At 38.4% G+C, this 19,788-nt stretch overlaps 1 protein-coding gene across 3 annotated transcripts in view; it reads left to right on the plus strand.

Moving 5' to 3' along the window:
• The window catches only part of chpt1 (choline phosphotransferase 1), a 24,566-nt gene continuing 4,778 nt past the window's right edge, over nucleotides 1-19,788 (plus strand). For all 3 annotated transcript variants that reach the window (XM_066705470.1, XM_066705471.1, XM_066705472.1), the window contains exons 1-5: nucleotides 1-445; nucleotides 12,293-12,440; nucleotides 13,872-14,013; nucleotides 15,671-15,755; nucleotides 18,599-18,730. In XM_066705470.1, the coding sequence (XP_066561567.1) occupies nucleotides 206-445; nucleotides 12,293-12,440; nucleotides 13,872-14,013; nucleotides 15,671-15,755; nucleotides 18,599-18,730 (747 nt within the window). In that variant the 5' untranslated portion in view covers nucleotides 1-205. The remainder of the gene's footprint in view (nucleotides 446-12,292; nucleotides 12,441-13,871; nucleotides 14,014-15,670; nucleotides 15,756-18,598; nucleotides 18,731-19,788) is intronic.

A 19,788-nucleotide genomic window follows, 5' to 3' on the forward strand; every position in this document is an offset into this window, starting at 1 on the left:
AGGCACAGAGACCGATTGAGCGTTAACAAATTTCTGTGTCTGTGTAGGAAAATGACTTGATCCCCCCCCCCGCCCCCCGAAAAGGCTAAATGCTTGAGCTAGCGCCGGAGGAAGCGAAGACGACGTCGGATCGCCTTGCAAAAAACTTGAGTCTTTTATTAAGCCATACTCGTCACATCTGCTGAGAAACAACACAACACAAACGATGCCACAGTGTCTCTGGCCGGAGCCGCTGACTGCCGCGCAGCTGAAGCGGCTGGAGGAGCACAAATACAGCGCTTCTGGTCGGTCTCTGTTCGAGCCCCCGTTTCAGCTCTACTGGAATTGGTTGGTCCAACAAATCCCAACATGGGTGGCCCCCAATACCCTAACTATAACCGGACTGGTCATTAACATCGTCACGACAGTCATTCTAGTGTTTTACTGTCCCTCTGCTACCGAAGAGGTAAGTCTGGATCAACTTTCTGTCTCCCTATATGTGTGTGTATGTCGGAGGTTTCCCCTAACACGTTTTCAGTCCTATTTTGAGACTCCCATCATCCCTAATGTAATGTGTCCCTTCAGAAAACGACAAGAATAGACGGCCGTCTCATTATTTGCATTATTCTCAGAACAAACGTGTCGATGAACCTGTTGTGACTGGACTGGGAACATGCCCTGGACGTTCAATGCAGCCACACTTGAAGATTTTCAAAAAGTTTTGGATTAATTCTAACATTGTTAGCCATTGCCCCCCGTTCATGGTTGGTGTTTTTCGCCCTCTCCTTTTTTAGTTGTAGCATGTTATAATATGGAAAGCTGCGCTGTAATTGGAGAAGGGTGACTAGATTAAGTTTTTTTCTAAAAATAAACTAAGATAGTCGTCTACGGTGGCCCAATAGGCCTTTTCAGAATCGGCCCAATCTGTGATTGAGACACCAGAAACTGGAGTTCTGTTTTTTACTATTAATATTTCACATCATCTTCATCATCTTCATCATCATCATAATCTTGATTCTGCAAAATGTCTGTATTGTTGTAGAAGTATCAGTCGTTTTGGGTTCCTATAGCACACAGCTTAAAGTTTATTTTATAATAATAATAATAATAATAATAATAATTTTGCAATCAAATACAAAATACATCAAATTAAAGAGCTTTAACGTGGTTTTACTTTACCACCCCCTTGTTTGGCAAAAGTGTTGAAATTTAGGATGCAGTCGAGAAACTAAATCAAACTATTTATCTTGTTGTTAATCTCAGCCTATTTTAAATTGACCCCCAGTCATTCAGCAGAAGCAAAGTAAACGTAGCAGTACAAGGTCTATCCTGGTTTCTGTTATGTGGCAGTTGTCTGAGGTTGCCCTTGGGTACTACTGACTTTGTTTGCTGTTTAATATTCAGTACAGGAATGCAGGTAAAATGATCCACAGCCATATTAATGCATATGTGCGATCCCATGAAAAGGTGGACATCCATCTGTTTATGATCTATTTGTGTACAGTCCACATGAGTACAGGATTCATCATTATTTTCATGCAATTGCGTGAAATTCTTTTTAGGTGAATTTGTAAATAAAAGTTGTGTTATAATAAAAAGTTGGAGGAGAGCTGTATTATGAAATGAAAAAAGCATGTCATAGAAATGCAATGAAGTACAGTATTTAGAAATTTGAATAATTAAATACCAGTGAATGTCCGCTACAACACATTAACCTGTGCTATATAAAACAGAAATGGTTGATGTAGTTGTTTTTTTTTTTTTTACTTCAGTTCAAACAAAGAGAAACCCCTCAGTAGTAAAAAGTATACATATCCATAATATAAATTGTTAGGTTAAATAATTAGGCTACTTATTATGTTAATGAGACTTAATTGTGTTAATTATCATTAAGAACCATTACACAGAAACTTGCTAAATTATGTAATAATACAGATACATTTACAACCTATATTATTCTTGTTCTTGCCAATAGTTATAGTTTTGTTGCCTTTGAAATGTTTCTACAAAGTTCTTTATGAAAAGTTTGTAATGTATTATAAACTAAATGTTATTGATATTCAGAAATATTAAGTAATTTATATAAAGGAGATAAGCTGTTCTTAAATCTTACTTTATCATTTCTTTATGATTAGTTTAATTGTGCAAGGAGCATTCCTGTCAGGTCCGAAAGTTTTTGATTGGAATCAGTGATTAACAAAGTTGTGTCCTTTATAAAACATGCCCAAAATGTATTAATTGTAATATTCATGACAATCAATTCCTACTACTTGCCTAATGTGTAAAGTCAGGTTTTCGAACAGTGTCAAAATGAAAGTAGTTAAGGAAGCTGCTGTTATTTGCAAAGCGAAAGAGAGAACCCTTCTGAATTTCCAGTGGGACACGTCGAATCGCCCAGGTATGGTTAGCACTATTGCCACTGGTTACAATAGGAAAACAAGCATAAATAATACAAAATATGTCTGACCACTGCCAATGGAATGTTAATATTGAAATATGCTGGTGCATGTTTGATTATTTTTTTTATAATGTGAGATTGTGATTTTTGTTTTGAAAAGTTACAATTACAAACATGAGTTAAAACAAATGGTATACAGAAAGTGTAACCAACTGAACGTTTGGAAACTCTTAAAGTAGATTAAGATTTAAAAGTAGACCCAAACCTTTGACACCTCTGTTTTCAATAAATTATACCCGGGCCTGTGAGCTATCAATCAGTTTGAAATCAGGTAATCTCTGAGCACTGTAAATCGGTGTAATAAGAGCTTTTCTTCAATGCTCCTTTTTCCAGTGCCACTCCTGGGCTGTGAAGTCAGTATTGGCCAGTTTGAGGCCATCTGTGTAATACATATGGGTAACTCCAAGAGTCATAGCATGGCCTGTTATTCAGAGAGGAGCCAAATGGCAGCTAAATCTGTAGGCCAAATTATGTAGACTGTATTTTTTTTATCTGAGTTGTGAAATGTTACAGCCAGAAAAGATTGTTAGGAAGTAGTTTGACCAGATTTGTTTTTGCAACTGGCATCTACACAGACTGTTTTTGGTCTACTGTTTATCAGAACAGTTTGACTGGACTTCCCCCTAAACAAGGAATCACCTGTCTCTGAATCCTTTTATGAACAAGTAAAGCACCTTCTACTGTATGAGACTCATCTTATACTTACTTAGTGTTATAATTAGGGCCCTGTGTTTTACGCAACATGCTTTCTTAAGCTGCACTTCATTCCTTCCACTGCAAGGTGGTCATGTAGTCTGCTTAATTAAGCAACAAATCCATGGAGCCAAAAGGCGGATCTCCCAACGCGGGGGATTTATACACTCTACTGAATTCAGAGAGGGATTGCATCAAGCTTATAACACTATAAACCCAATTACACAAGGTTGTTCAGGTTGTTCAAAAGCAGCACATTGTGTTACTTATTTTTTGTTCTTCACAGAATGTCCTGTGCATTCAATTATAACATTAAATTGAAGCATCGTCGTTTGGTTAACCCTGCCTTCTTTTATAGATTGATGTTCTGTAAAAAGTTGGTCATAATAAGAAACATTTCAGCATCTACAGAATTGATCACAACTGACAAATATTCTAGCCTGTGTTAAATTGTGAAATAATTATTCAGCTTTAGTCCACAAATCATTCAAAATTATCCTACTGCTGTTTCCGTGGCATATGGTAGGTATTTGCCCATTTCTGATTTAGTCAGCGTCATATCGTGCCTGGAATTGAATATAATGGGAGGGTTTCCACATCCTAACTACACACTTGTTGTGGGTTGAATATCGCTGCTGCCATCAGAAAGTTATGAGCTGGTTGAATAAAACCGGTTTTTCTTTTTGCAATGATCTGAGTTGTAGTAATTAGTCTGTTTTTACATAGTTTGTTAATTGTGGCTTGTGTAAAAAGGGATGTATTTGGAATGATATTCAAGAGCACAATACTAAGTGCTCCGTCGTGTTATGCATGACTCAGGCAACTTTATAGATAAAGTACAGCCTTCTTGTTGGATTGCTTCTGGTATGTGGTCTTTAAAATGTAGTTTTCTGCTTGGGTGACATTGTTTTTAATATTTGCAACCAGTTTGTTTGCTGGTCATTGTATGCCTTGATCATGTAACTGGCATTATTGGGGACAAATACAGTTGCATTATTAAAATTAACTGCAAATGCATTTAAACATTGTGCAGATTAACTGTATTGGCTAATACTACTTTCAGTTCAGAAATATTTGATAGTCCCTGGAGAACAAACAAAATATGCAAAACACACTGATCTTGTGCATCTGTAGTCTCTATTAGTAACTACAGATGCACTATCGTTCATCTTTACCTGTTGTACAATTTTAGTCTTATGCAAATCAGCAATTTGGGGTAGTTATTTCCCTTCTCAGTTGATCTGCTGTAGGAATTACACCCAAATGTATAACATGTTTGTTCAGAAAGGTGTGTAGTTTTGAATTATCAATATTTTCCAGGGGAATATTGGCACAAACAAATGTCTCTGTCATATATAAAACTTCACGTACATTAATAACTTTTTCCTCTAAAGTTTTTTTTACTGTCAATCTCAGTCTTTCATTATGTGATGATAAATGTTGGTCTATTGACTTCTGAGTGTGGTACAAAGATAAATGGCAAATGGTGCAAAATAAATGATATCCTTCAGTGTACAGAACACAAGGTTGATATTTTTGCTTGCATTTGCACACACGATTGCTTTTTGATTGAGATGTCTTTGACTCCATGTACAGATCTCAATTTTGTTTTAATGCAACAATTTATTTAATTACCATGTATACTAATCGTAATTAGTTTTTATTATTCTGATTAGTCAAAATGTAGTGTGTTGCTTTCTTAATTGTGAATTTGACTACTACAACTAGTGGGTTCAGGGACATCTAGATCATAGCAGTAGAATCACAATTGAATAAACCAATTGGTGTAAAACATAGTGAACAATGTATTACATTAGAAACAGCTGTAACACATACTCTGCTGTCTTCAGCAAGCTCAGCTACTTTTGGACAACCACCCCTTATTTATGGGTTACCTGTAGAAAGAAGTAGTGGTATCCCAATGCCGAGTTTTTTGTATATTTTATTTCCCCCAGTCGATTTAAACCCCAGCTATTCTAAGTCTCCTTTGGATCAATAATTTGCAGAATTCCTCCAGGAGTTCTTTGGAAGGGATTCTGCAGAAGGTGGACCATAGTAACCTCCAAGGTTTTTAACTACCAAGGTGTCAGATTATCTCAAATGCTACAGCAATCCCTGGGAAGCAATGGGCAATTAGGGTAGATAATGACAGCACACCAGTTAATGAATCTGTGCACTCAACCATCCATTGCAAGAGACCAGGCTACAAAGGAGACTGTAAATCAGATGAGCTTGTTGAGCTTTCAAGTTTCACAAGATGTTCTAATTGCTCCAGTTGTTGATTTTTTTTTTTTTTTTTTTTTTTTTTTTTTTTTGAGGGGCAATTCATTTTAATTGAGTTCAGATGGTTCATATAAACAAACGAATGGCCTCCGCAGGCGACCCTGTTTGAGGCCTGTGAGTTAGGCTAGCATATGCTGAACAGTTACTGAACATAACCAATGTAATGTAAATCAATGTTTGCCACAATTTAGCAAACATATGTAGATAAAAGGAACTGAAATCTTTAGGGTTCGTCATGTGACAATCAATTTTTTTTTTTTCCTCTTTTCTCTTGTTGATACAAATTGACAATGTTTGAATACTGTAGCATGCCAATGCTACAGGCTTAATGGGTGGTGCGGTGGGGAGGAGCATAGGGAGAAGGGAGAAAAGGTGAAGGGAGACAAGTCAGTGTGTGAGTGTTCAGTTCCTGAGACCTGTGTGTGCTGCAGTAATAATAAGTAAAACGAGTTGTTGTTACACCTGCAATGATGAGTTGGGTTTACTCCTTGGAAAACCCCTGCATGCATTACAAGACTTGTAGGGTTAATACTTGTAAAATCAATACCATGTGCTTGTAAAAAATAAATAAAAAACATGATTACTGTTCTATACACTAGCAGCTAATTTGACGTCATTGATAAATTATGCAAATTAGCACCAATGAAGCTTCGAACCTTCGTTTGGTAATACTTTCGAAGGTAAAAATGTAGCCTTTGGGACAGTCCTAGAAATCAGTAGTAGTAGTAGTAGTAGTAGTAGTAGTTGAAAGGTAGAAGAAACTTTGTAGTATGAACAAGATAAATTATCTTCTGTCCTAAGGTTCTTGTTATGGAAAGGGGATGTCAAATGCAAAATGTTCTTTCTTGCATAAACTCCCAAATGTACAAATAATAATAACTGTATTTTATAAAGTACCTTTAAAAAAATATATATAATCTGAAAGCACTGAATACATTTCAAACACAGATCCACAGAGAAGGACACAGAACAATATACACAGCAAGACATAGGCTAGGGCCAAAACACAAAAACAAAAGTAGTCATGTAGCAGATTAAAAAATAATATGCCAATGTAAAAAAAAAAATGTGTATATTTAAATATATATAAAGGGAACTGTATTCCACAGCTTTGGGGCATAACAAGAAAAAGCCCAATCAACCATAACGTGAAGTCTTGTAGTTGAGACTCACAAATGACCCAGAAATTATTCTTCAAATTTAGATTGAGATACTAAAAAGTGAAATGAATAATTTTAAAATAAACCTGAAACTGAGACTGGGAGCCAGTGCAAAGATTTCAATATTGGGGGTTATATGTTCTCTTTAACAGGACCTGGACACAATTCTGGCTGCAGAATTGTGGACATACTGCAATTTTCGAAGAGTATGTTTTGCTACTCCTGTGAGCAAGACACAATGTTCAAGACGTGAGAACACAAAGACACAGACCAAGTTTCCAGCAACTGGCTCAGACAAAATTGGACAGAGCATAGCAAGGTTTCTCGGGTGGAAAAGGATAGGTGTTCTGAACTGAGGTCAAAAAATACTTTTTTTTTTTTTTTTCTGTGTAAAGCTCAAGTGACGTGCCATCAAAAGTCAAACATGGAATTCCTTTTCTTCAGAATCGTAGCTTCAGTCTTTTTTCAGTTTAGTTGAAGTTTAGAAACACATTTGGGAGTACAGAAAGAGCAACTGCAATGTCTGGTTTAGGTTGGACATAAACCTGTGAGTCATCAGCATGGAAGTGTAAAATCCCATAAAACTGAAATATAAGGAGAGAGAGTTGGCACCATTAAAAGAACATTAGTCACTTTCACCAGAGCTGGTTTGATGCTATACAAACGTCAGAAGCCAGACTGTAATGGTTCAGAGTTAATTTTGGGCAAAGTAGTGGTGTCCATTTGTAAAGAAACGACATGCTCTAATATACAGTGAGGGGAAAAAAGTATTTGATCCCCTGCTGATTTTGTACATTTGCCCACTGACAAAGAAATGATCAGTCTATAATTTTAATGGTAGGTGTATTTTAACAGTGAGAGACAGAATAACAACAAAAAAATGTGGGACTCAAGTACGGACTCTGTCTCATCAACAGCTTGAGATTTCACCTCCTGAATTATGTCGTGTTCAATATAAGTGGTTTTAAACCTTAGATCAGTGAGGGAGCAAATGTTCAGCAGCCTGCTGGATGATTGATTTGGTGAGGTCTGTATCTTCCTCTTGAGGTGCAAGGATGTCAGTGTTGAACAGAGAAAGCACTGGTTTGATACAGGAAACTGTGACATAATCCTCACCTGACAATCCGTCAGTGAAATCTAGAAGTGGCCATAGAGCTTTGTGAACAGACTCCAGGACCTGAAGATCATACCAGGTGGGCACCAAATGTCTTTGCTTATGGCTGGCTCTTGCTCCAGGACTCGAGCAATCATTTGTTCCCTGGATCCCCACCTTGTAGGTGACTTGGTAATAAAGCTGGTGGTTTGGTAGACTGAGATCTCTCTGGACATTGGCAAGTTCTCTTCTCCTTCTCCAGCTGTGTGAGAACCTGGCCACAATTTTGGTGTGTGCAAAGAAAATTGTGGCCAGGTTCTCACACAGCTGGAGAAGGAGAGAAGAGAACTTGCCAATGTCCAGGGAGATCTCAGTCTACCAAACCACAGCTTTAATTACCAAGTCACCTACAAGGTGGGGATCTCAGGGAACAAATGATTGCTCGAGTCCTGGCAAACACACACCTATCATTATGAAGACTTTCCATTGACGTAATGTTTTTTTATGCTGTGCTAAGGATATTTTCTATATCCTATACCCTACCCCTAAAGTTAACCCTGACAGAAAATGTACTGCATTTTTATATTTTTAATAACACATTTAGTGTTTAATTAGCTATTTGAATTATTAAACTGTATACAATATTGTGTGTATATACAGTGAGGGAAAAAAGTATTTGATCCCCTGCTGATTTTGTACGTTTGCCCACTGACAAAGAAACGATCAGTCTATCATTTTAATGGTAGGTGTATTTTAACAGTGAGAGACAGAATAACAACAAAAAAATCCAGAAAAACGCATTTCAAAAAAGTTATAAATTGATTTGCATGTTAATGAGGGAAATAAGTATTTGATCCCCTATCAATCAGCAAAATTTCTGGCTCCCAGGTGCCTTTTATACAGGTAACGAGCTGAGATTAGGAGCACTCTCTTAAAGGGAGTGCTCCTAATCGCAGCACGTTACCTGTATAAAAGACACCTGTCCACAGAAGCAATCTATCAATCAGATTCCAAACTCTCCACCATGGCCAAGACCAAAGAGCTATCCAAGGATGTCAGGGACAAGATTTTAGACCTACACAAGGCTGGAATGGGCTACAAGACCATCGCCAAGCAGCTTGGTGAGAAGGTGACAACAGTTGGTGCGATTATTCGCAAATGAAGAAACACAAAATAACTGTTAGTCTCCCTCAGTCTGGGACTCCATGCAAGATCTCACTTCGTGGAGATTCAATGATCATGAGAACGGTGAGGAATCAGCCCAGAACTACACGGGAGGATCTTGTTAATGATCTCAAGGCAGCTGGGACCATAGTCACCAAGAAAACAATTGCTATGCTGTGAAGGACTGAAATCCTGCAGCGCCCGCAAGGTCCCCCTGCTCAAGAAAGCACATGTACAGGCCCGTCTGAAGTTTGCCAATGAACATCTGAATGATTCAGAGGAGAACTGGGTGAAAGTGTTGTGGTCAGATGAGACCAAAATCGAGCTCTTTGGCATCAACTCAACTCGCCGTGTTTGGAGGAGGAGGAATGACCCCAAGAACACCATCCCCACCGTCAAACATGGGGGTTGAAACATTATGCTTTGAGGGTGTTTTTCTGATAAGGGGACAGGACAACTGCACCGCATCAAAGGGACGATGGACGGGGCCATGTACCGTCAAATCTTGGGTGAGAACCTCCTTCCCTCAGCCAGGGCATTGAAAATTGGTCGTGGATGGGTATTCCAGCATGACAATGACCCAAAACACACAGCCAAGGCAACAAAGGAATGGCTCAAGAAGAAGCACATTAAGGTCCTGGAGTGGCCTAGCCAGTCTCCAGACCTTAATCCCATAGAAAATCTGTGGAGGGAGCTGAAGGTTCGAGTTGCCAGTCATCAGCCTCGAAACCTTAATGACTTGGAGAGGATCTGCAAAGAGGAGTGGGACAAAATCCCTCCTGAGATGTGTGCAAACCTGGTGGCCAACTACAAGAAATGTCTGACCTCTGTGATTGCCAACAAGGGTTTTGCCACCAAGTACTAAGTTGAAGGGGTCAAATACTTATTTCCCTCATTAACATGCAAGTCAATTTATAACTTTTTTGAAATGCGTTTTTCTGGATGTTTTTGTTGTTATTCTGTCTCTCACTGTTAAAATACACCTACCATTAAAATTATAGACTGATCATTTCTTTGTCAGTGGGCAAACGTACAAAATCAGCAGGGGATCAAATACTTTTTTCCCTCACTGTATATCTATATCTATATCTATATCTATCTATATATATATCTATATATATATATATATATATATATATATATATCCCTCTCTCTGTCTCTCTCTCACACACACACACACACACACACACGTGCATACTTTGGAAACTGCAGTTTATATTGACATAAAATGTTGATACAACATTTAAGAATTTAAAACACTTACCAACAGCAAGATGAAGGCTATGCCCGAAACACTCCAGCCTTGTCCACTTATTCAATTCGGTCGCTTTGACAATATTGCTCCCGTTATCAGTTGTGATGCAAACTTGTTGCTCCTCTCTCAAATTCCAAGACAAAAGTGCACCATGTAATCCATCTGCGATGATCTCCCCGGTGTAGTTTTTTCTACAGCCTGTCATCACTCTTTTAGATTTCAGTTGTGTCCGCATTTGTGACACTCAGACTCCCTTGCAGAGAGCCTGTGTGGGAAGTTTCATTAGTCTGCTGTGCCTTATCATCACCATCTGGTTGTGGTGGAAGTTGTTAATTAGCAATCCCACTGGCAATTTCAAATGGCTGTACCTTTAGTTTTTCTCCCCTGTTATGAAATGCTTCTCACTTGTTTTTTATATTCTGACTTCTCGTCTGACTTCTCAACTTATGTTGCAATTTAAAAGTCACAGCAACCCTCCACCACCACTTCTCTTTTCCACATGACCATTCACGTTAAACACTTCAACAAGCTATTAACGGAGAGGGTTCTTCTCAATGAAAGGTTAGCATTGTGACAAAAGAAGCTTGTGTACTTCCAGAAGTGACCCACATGGTTCTGGTTGTTCATCCCAGACTGTACCTAAATTTATGTAGTCTGCAAGGCCTTCTGGGTGAGTGCTGGGGGACGTTTAGTTAGGACAGCATTGTATTGAACATATTTGTTTAATACCTGTTCTATACCAATTCAAAGGAAAGTGGAATAGATCAGGCTAGAAAATGTATGTGAGTGTTAACAACAGAATTCAGGCTATACAATGGGGATTGGGGAATCAGCCACACTAATACCATGTCACACATTAGGTTGTCCAGTGTTAGGCCACCTTTTCTCCTTTTTCCACCTTTCCCAGCTAGTAGTTTTGCAGGAACAATGGTGGATTTCACTGGAGGGGTGGGGGAAAAGCAGGTTTTGCAAGTGACATGCAAGAAAGTGTAGTTTCAAGAATGCTCTTCTTAAACCTCTAATGTTACACAATTACAGTTACACACCCAGACAAAGGGAAGTATTAATCTGCTGTTTGTACTAGTGGAAGGAATCCCAGCCAGATCAAATGCATTTGCATTTGGTTCAGCGGGGGTGCAGTTAGTGTCGGTCATATTTGAGAGGGTGAATGAAGGGATAGAAGGCTAGCAAGTATAAAAAAATACCTTTGGAACTAAATTGTTTACTGAACTCAGTCACTAGTGCTGTGAAAGTGTCTCGGTTCATTCCCCATTTAAATTCACATATAACTCTTGGGGAGAAATATTGTAACACGCGTGACTACGTTCACTCAAAAAAGTATTTGAGAATAATGAACCTCTTCCTCCAAAAGACACATAGTATATGGCTATACTGGGAATATCGATTGTGCTTGCCTGTGTGTGTGTTTCTGTACGCTCTTTGCACGATGCTCAGAGAAAAAGTGGACAGATGTGAAATGATGGAATAGTTGGAGGCACAAAATAATACCACTGAAGCGCTGCAAACATATTTGGCACAGAAGAAGCTTGTTGTCATCAGTCAAACCCACATGGCTGAAATGTACTGTTCAGTGTCCTTAAACAGATGTTCATTAAAACATGCAACCAGGCTGCTAAATAATGTATGGCTGTGGTGAAAGTTTTTCTGTTCTTGTTGTAACACTGAATAGCCTACCTGAAAGAAATCAAATTGAACATGCATGATTGCTTACTTGATTTGATTGGTGTTTTAAGAAGTGTAACAACCAGTAGTAGCTTCAGCCAGCTTGGGTGTCAAGGGTTTCCAAAAGCTTTGTGACTTTACACATCATTGGTGACTAGGTCAAGGGAAATATATTTTTATACTCTTGCATTACAAAGTACTTGATTGCCCTCAAGGATTTCTTGTATTCAATTTTTTTTATATACTAGATTTTATTGCTTCAAGTACATAGATTAAACATGTCAATCTTGAAGACAAGACACCAAAGCCAATGAAAGCTTTATAGGCAAAACGTCAAGTAAGTTTTCCATATCGGCTGTCGTCGAGATTATAAATAAAAATGTCATACTTCAATGCGATTCTCTATCATATACAGTTCCTGATTTATTTATTTTTTGGCGGGATTACACACTGCTATCCATGTCTTTCGATTATATACAAAAGAGTGTCAGTCTTTTCAAACTGGTCTGATCTTTTCTTTTCAGGCTCCAGGATGGGCCTTCTTTTTAAGTGCACTTGGCCTTTTCATCTATCAGTCTTTAGACGCCATCGATGGGAAACAGGCGCGCAGGACGAACAGTAGCTCTGCACTGGGGGAACTCTTTGATCATGGCTGTGATGCTGTCTCAACAGGTAAATCCGATTTAAGGCTCTTGCCATTTTATCTAACATATGAGAGCTGTGCAGTGTCTGAAACCCCTTTAAGAAAATTAAATCAGCCCCAGGTGGGAATTTATGATTGAGTATAGCAGTTACATTAAAATGGCATTATGATGGGGATAGGATTGGAAAAATATATAATCTATAGGTCATAGCCTTTTCTTTTGGGTCAGGCAGTTGACTTGTAGAAACTCAAAGGTCAAATGTATTTGTGCTGAAATCCATAATAGTATTTTCTTGTGTTCTCTCAACCCATAGTTAATTAAGTGTAATGTGTTTAAAATTAATGCATAAAAGGAAACCATAGTTTGGATTTTCAGGCTAGAAAGATATGTGAATGTTACAACTAATGTCATTCAGGATTTATATTGAGAAGCTTTGTAGTTTGGGGTTAGGCCAGACTATTGGAGTGACACACAGCAAGATGTCCTGGGGTCAACCACCTTGTCACATAACCTCTGAAATTTCTATCCTTTATGCCACCTTAAACACTACAATCTCCTCTAGATGTGACCACAGTGGCAAAACTGGTTTGGTCTGTTACCCAGTGTAATTGTTTTTCACTGCAATTATCACTCTGTTATAAAGTTGACATTTCTGGTTAGCTCAATCAAAACCAGTTTAGTGAAAATCATTCAGAGGTTTTTTTTTTTTACCCTTTTTGTTTTAGGTTAAATCACTGTAATTGTACTCCTATTTCCACTAATATTAAGATGACAGATCTAAATCAAAAGACTGCCGTTCATGGTGGATTTCCTCTAATACGGTGTAGACCCCCCTTAGCCTTAAAGACTATTGCAAACCGTTTGGTAGACAGCCAGAGGAATACTGTGCCATGCCTCTCTAGTGAATTAATTTGGTCTCTGTGGCCTCGTCCTGATTTTACCTTCCAGGTCTAGCCAGAAATGGTCTACGGCATTGGTTTCAGAACAATGAGCAAGCAAAGACATTGTGTGCCTTATTTCTGTCACATTATGTGCAAGTACCTTTCCTTTATTTTTTTGGAATGAAATCAAACAGCCAAAACAATCTCTCCTTTGTACATCCCTCTACACCTGCATCTGTGTCGTATAATAAAGCAAAAAAAAAAAAGTTAGCCTCGTACTTATTTCAAGACCACGCTTTTGTACAGTAGTACAAAATAATTGCAGTTGAAAAGCAAAACTGTTGCTATATTTATGCATACTATTTATTATTTCAATATCAATTCACAGTTTATACACACAAACACACATACATACATGCATGTACTACTATAATCAGAGTATGAGACCACCTAAACCATCTTTAATGCTTATTCCTAATGCATTCATTTCCTTTGCCTGCTGTTTAGAAGTGACAACTGCCCATGACAACTACAGTATTTCCTAACTTTTGTTCTTCTTCCCCCCCGCCCCTGTTTAGTTTTCGTTGCTGTAGGAACATGCATAGCAGTTGGACTGGGAGATTACTGTAACTGGATGTTCTTCTGTGGGTTCATTGGCATGTTCATGTTTTACTGTGCCCACTGGCAGACCTATGTCTCTGGAACACTAAGATTTGGATTGTAAGTAAATAATTTCTTCAGTCAGGGAGGGAGGGAAAGGTTGTGTAAGGACAACTAACCTTTGGCAGGACTATTGAATGGTCAGCTAAGCCACTGGCTTGGGGTTTACATGAGCCGAGTATAGGCCTGACTTCTGAGAGACCGTTTAGAGGGGCATTCATAAACCAGTGCTAAATTCCCCTGAAATAGAAGATTTAAGATGTAATAAGATAAGGATCGGAGTGGTTAAACACTACTCCAGAAATATTCCTACTGTGAAATGATTAGACCAAATTAAATGTATTTTTAAACAAAGGGAGAGAAAAACACACATTAATCATGCAGTATTTTGCTCAGTGTAAAATCCTCTCCTTGGCACAAAATGTGTGAGGGGAACACACGGCAGGCACAGGAGGGGAACTTATAGCGTTGTGTATATATTTATCCTTTGTCGTGGGAATCGAAGGGAAATCATGAAAGTAGATGTAGAGATGCAGCTGGCAGGCAGTTTTAAAAGCATGACACACCATATCATCAATAATGTATCCACGTATCTTTCCAAAGAGGGATATGATTGCCACCAAGCAGTATTGAAAAGGGTGTGTTCTCAAGATGAAAGCTGGTGTGCTGGCTGACTGTACAGACCTCCTGTCTACAGGGATGCCATTCAGGCTGCTTGTAGTGTGTCTGCTTTTTGGGCGTCTAGTTCTGTGGTGTGCGAGAGCACACATAGCATAGCAGTCAATGGGGATTTGATATTTTCCAAATATGGGGAAAATTGACCCAAGAACAAGAACTTGATTATAACTATAACTTTATTTTGCCCATACTTCATGAGTATTGATAGGAAAACATCAGAGGGGAAAAACTGTTTCCTTGTCCAAAATGGCATATTATTTATTAATGAAATCAATAATAAATAGGTTGGTGTGCTTATTTTGCTTCTACATTATGAAACATACATGCTCTGATACACTCCCTGTGGTGCATTATCTTTTTACACCTCACTTTTAATTTCAGCGTTCTCTTTTCCATGCTGGGGTTCGTGTCTGCTCTTTGAAATCACACCAATAGGGGCACTTCTTATGCAAATAACTGAAGGCAGACAAGTGATTCAGAGCTGGCACACCCATGCTGTGATCTGCTGGGCTTTGAATGAACACTGTGTTCTCAGTCTAGCTGGGTATGGCTTCTCCTGCAGTCAGGGCCTAAGCAAACAATAGCCCAGCCTACCAGAGTGGAGGGGGTTCTCTGCAGGGCGGGGGGACGAGAATGTTGAGAAGGGACTTTCAAAACTGGGATAAAGGTCAATTATGCATCTAATGGCGACTGCTCCCTTCATTTATTACCAACATACAGAAAGACATACAATACACATTTAATGTTTAGATTGGGCAGCCAACCCTATTCCTGGAGAGCCACAATCCTGTAGGTTTTACAGGTCTCTCTACATCATCTACCACTGGAACCCTTAAACACAGGGATATTTTGACTCCTTAAGCCCAACATTTGGCTCAATTAAGCAGTTATCAATTTGGATAAAACAAAAAGCAACCCAGACCTGCTCTCCAGCACCAGGGTTGGCCACCGCTGGCTGACATGCCAAGATTGCTGAGATTTCCCTATTCCCTATCTGTCTCCTCTCTTCTGACCCATTCTTATATCGATTTGCTTCCAGAGTTGACGTGACCGAGGTCCAGTTTGCCATTATCATCATGTATCTGATGACGGCCTTTGGAGGGGTGGGCCTGTGGGAGACCAAGGTAACAAGTTTGTTTGGTTTTCTTTTCTAGCATCAAGAGGATATTTTAGAGGAAAACTGTTCTTTTTGAACTCCATTTTGCAGCTCTTCTACAAATTCCATGTCCTCTATAGGAGTTTGAATAGCATAGACTTCTGTAGAAGAGATATGAATAGGCTTTAGTGGGGCATTATTTGTAGCTTCCCTTACTCGTCCAAAAGGGATGATTCAGCAAAGATGCTGAAATCCTCGGTTTCAATTTAAAATATACTAGGGATGAAACGGTATGAACATTTCATATCACGATCATAGTGACCAAAATGATCACGGTTATCAGTATTATCGTGGTATTGTTAAAATGTGCTGGAAATGTTCAAAAAGTACTGATACACACACTGAAATCATTTCACCAAGTTGTATATTTAAAACCAACAAACAACAAATAAAATTAGCAGCACTATGCACTTTTTTTGAGCATAAACATTAAAATAATAACACTAACATTAAAGATGGCACCATGTGGCCATGGGAGGTAAAAGTTTCCCTAGTGCAGGTTTAAATGAACACAACCTTAAGTTAGCAAATCAAATGTAATCTTTAAATCTATATATATGGTTAGATGCATTTGAGTAAATAATTGTTTTTTTTACAAGAACAAAAATAGTCTCGAACGAGTGTGGAAATAATCTGTGGTATTTATTCAGCACGCAGAAAAACGCTGTCTGCCCAATTTGATTGACAGATCAACACCGCACAAGTTAAACATAAGATAAATGTTGTCAAAGCACAATGCCGCCCTCGATAATATTGCTTTGCAACAAAGCCATTATAGGAATTCAGATTTAGAATTTTGTAATTTTTAAAACACAAAATACATTTAATCTCTCTCTCACGCACACATATGATATATATGTATGTATGTATGTATGTATATAATAGTTATTTCTCATTATGCACTAAGCAAGGAATTTGTAATCAACATGGGATATACGTCTTCAGTTTTAACACTCAACGAGTTGAGAGGCAGCTTGGTTTCTTTTTCAGACGTCACTGAGTCAGCGAATGAGTTTTGATGGGCAGGTCAATTGCAGCGTGATCATCAGTCAGCGCTGCTTTCAACTCGTTGATATTGTTGACCCATATGGACTGAAGACGATTTACATTCTGTGAACATAAACACTACCAGATCGGATGCACGCCGCAAACGCAGAGCTAAAACACAATACCTGCGATTTAATTAGACATGTCTAACGTTTACATATGTCTATCTGTGTCTGGAGCTTATAAGCACAGGAAAGGTTATATGATGTTCAAATACTGAAGATCTATCTGCAATAACTGTACAAGATGTAAGATTGATAAAGCGCACTAACTGTTTATATCGAAACACACACATATTAACAGCGTTTTTAAACAAGGGATGACGGTTGAAGTCCGTTCATCACATCTGACAAGCACAGAGCACAGTAATATAGACAGAACCCACAACACTAAGACGTTGCACTCGTGCGAAACACCAGAATTAGTGACTGTACTGTGAGTCTCTCCGAGTCTGTCCAATCAGCGCCCTCAAGCTGTTGACCAATGACGCGGACCTATAAGACTAGAACACGCCCCTAGCAGAAACTGGGCGTGGCTTTGGCAAAACTGCGTTAGAAAACAAATGACACTGCCGATAGCTGTCACTGCCTTCCGCCATGTTTTCACACAAAACAAAACCCACGCTGCAAGCTGCGTCTGCGTCAGACTGCTACTAACTTTGGTTGATTCTGATCATTATTTACCGTGTGTTTTTCAAACGGCTGTAATCAAACACGGTTTTAATGATAATTAAAATTTGAAATGGTAAAACTAACCGTCTGGAATTAACAGGTAACCGTTTCATCCCTAAAATATACCTCCTCATTTTCTTTACTGATTTAAAGTGATGTGTATACAGCCAACTTGTACCAAACTTACTGGATGTAATGAAATATTTACTGATGGCTTGTACTTTGTTGCTGTAACTAGGGATAGCAAAATAGAACATCCAGAAAAAGATGTCATTTAATCAATTCGTTAATCACTGAGGCCTCACTCTGGTCTTGTCTGTAAACTTTTTTTCCTCTTCGTTACAGTTGCTTACAGTAGGAAAACTCCAGAGTGTCTCTTGGTTGTTACTGCCATGACAAGGAAGCAGAATTAGGCAACCCCAGTGTTCAAGTTGTTCAAAATGGCTTTCCAAGTACACATTGCATTTATTTAAAGGGAATATGTATAGTTTTCAAACTGAGATCGGGCATTTCATAGTACTCATTTGTTTAAACTCTCTATATTCCTTAAATACCTACTAAAATAAAATCAGAATCTGTTATTGTAGATTGTCTTCAGATGTAACTTTAAGTTACTAGATAATAACATTCAGAGTCTGCACTTAAAAACCAATTCAGGATCTCTACTCCAGGTTCTGAAATTCCAGTACAAAATAAATAATTGAACCCTTGGTATTATTCATGTTGTAGATTCAGGCTGATTATACACCTATGTCTATGAATACTTTGTATATGTAGGGAAGGTATGTTCAGGTAAAGGTAAATAAAACGTATAGGGAGTGCTCCAGTATAAATATTTAAATAGAACTTTTGTTTCACTTTTACTCTTTGCTGCCCACGGAAACTCGAATATACTGCACAGGGGATGACTTTGAGGTAATTATCATCATGGCGATGGATCAGTCATGGACATAAAAAGGAGGTGGCTCAAACCTCAGGCTGACACCCCTGCCTTTGCCATTGGCTTTGTCTAATCAATGAGCTAAGCATGTTCCGAGCTTTGATCAGTGTTACTGCAATTTAATGGCCCTGCTACATTTTTGTTTCCTTCAAGCTTCCAGTAATAGGATTGAAACTCCACACCTTGCCGACACTTGGCATTATGGGTGGGGCTCTGTATTCCTGCACCAATTACTTCCGAGTCATTCTGAGTGGAGGCGTCGGCAAGAATGGTTCGACAGTTGCAGTAAGTGTATTCTGTCTGGAATTAAGTATAATTTGTTTGAATCCTTATCAAGAATATTGAAGACCAGTTATTCCTCGTTGCTGTAACACTAATGCATATTCTTCTATGTATGACAAAGGTGATTTATAAGGGATCTAATAAAGTAACTCCTCCTTTGAGGCTGATACAATGTTTTATATCACCTTTTCAATTCAATATTTCTCTGGGTTTTAGAAGCAGAATTCTATTGATGCTTTAATATACTAGAGGTCACTTAGCTACAGTGGCCCCGAAGTGCAAAACACATATGCAAAAAGAAAAACGCAATTGCAAAAAGAAAAACAAAAACAAAAAAAACGCAAATGAAAAAAGTTTCTTTATCCCCCAGCCGCATTATTACAAAACCCATCTCTGTTATAGGAAAGCTACACACCCACACAGGACTGAAGCCCTGCCATTGGTCAGCCATCTCTTCTCTGCTTTCTGCTTTCTGTGCACGAGAGAAGCACTTGATTTCAAGTATAAGTGTTGATGCAGGTTATATTACAAAGGTTAGAAAGTGATGTTAGCCTACTTTAAGTGTTTCTTAAAGCAATTGCCATGCACATGGTGTGTTGGTGAGTTAACATAAACAACTAAACACAGATGTTAACACAGAAATAAGAGGACTGATTTCACATTAATGAAGAACATCATGCTTTTATTAGCTGAACACTAAAACATTACAGTTCACACAATACTGTGTGTGTGTGTGCGCGCGCATACATTTAATACATATGAGGGCAGTGTTGACTGTAAACACTACAGGGAACACACACATAATTGGTGCAATGAATGTAAGTTATGCTCTCTGTTTACACAGTGTTTATTTCTGATATTAAAAGTGATTTGGTCCCAGAGCTGGTATTTTTGCATTCTATATTAACAAATATAGGTCTTGATCGAGATATGAAATTAGCCTACAGGACCTACATTTGTCGCTCTATACAGTACACCTCCACTTCTAATTATACTTCCCTGTAAAGAGTTTACAGTCAATAGTCATTTAATGTATTTTGTGTTTTAATCAATGAAGCAAG

Source organism: Amia ocellicauda, chromosome 5 (genome assembly GCF_036373705.1).
Source record: "Amia ocellicauda isolate fAmiCal2 chromosome 5, fAmiCal2.hap1, whole genome shotgun sequence".
In the NCBI taxonomy this organism is placed as follows: Eukaryota; Metazoa; Chordata; class Actinopteri; order Amiiformes; family Amiidae; genus Amia; species Amia ocellicauda.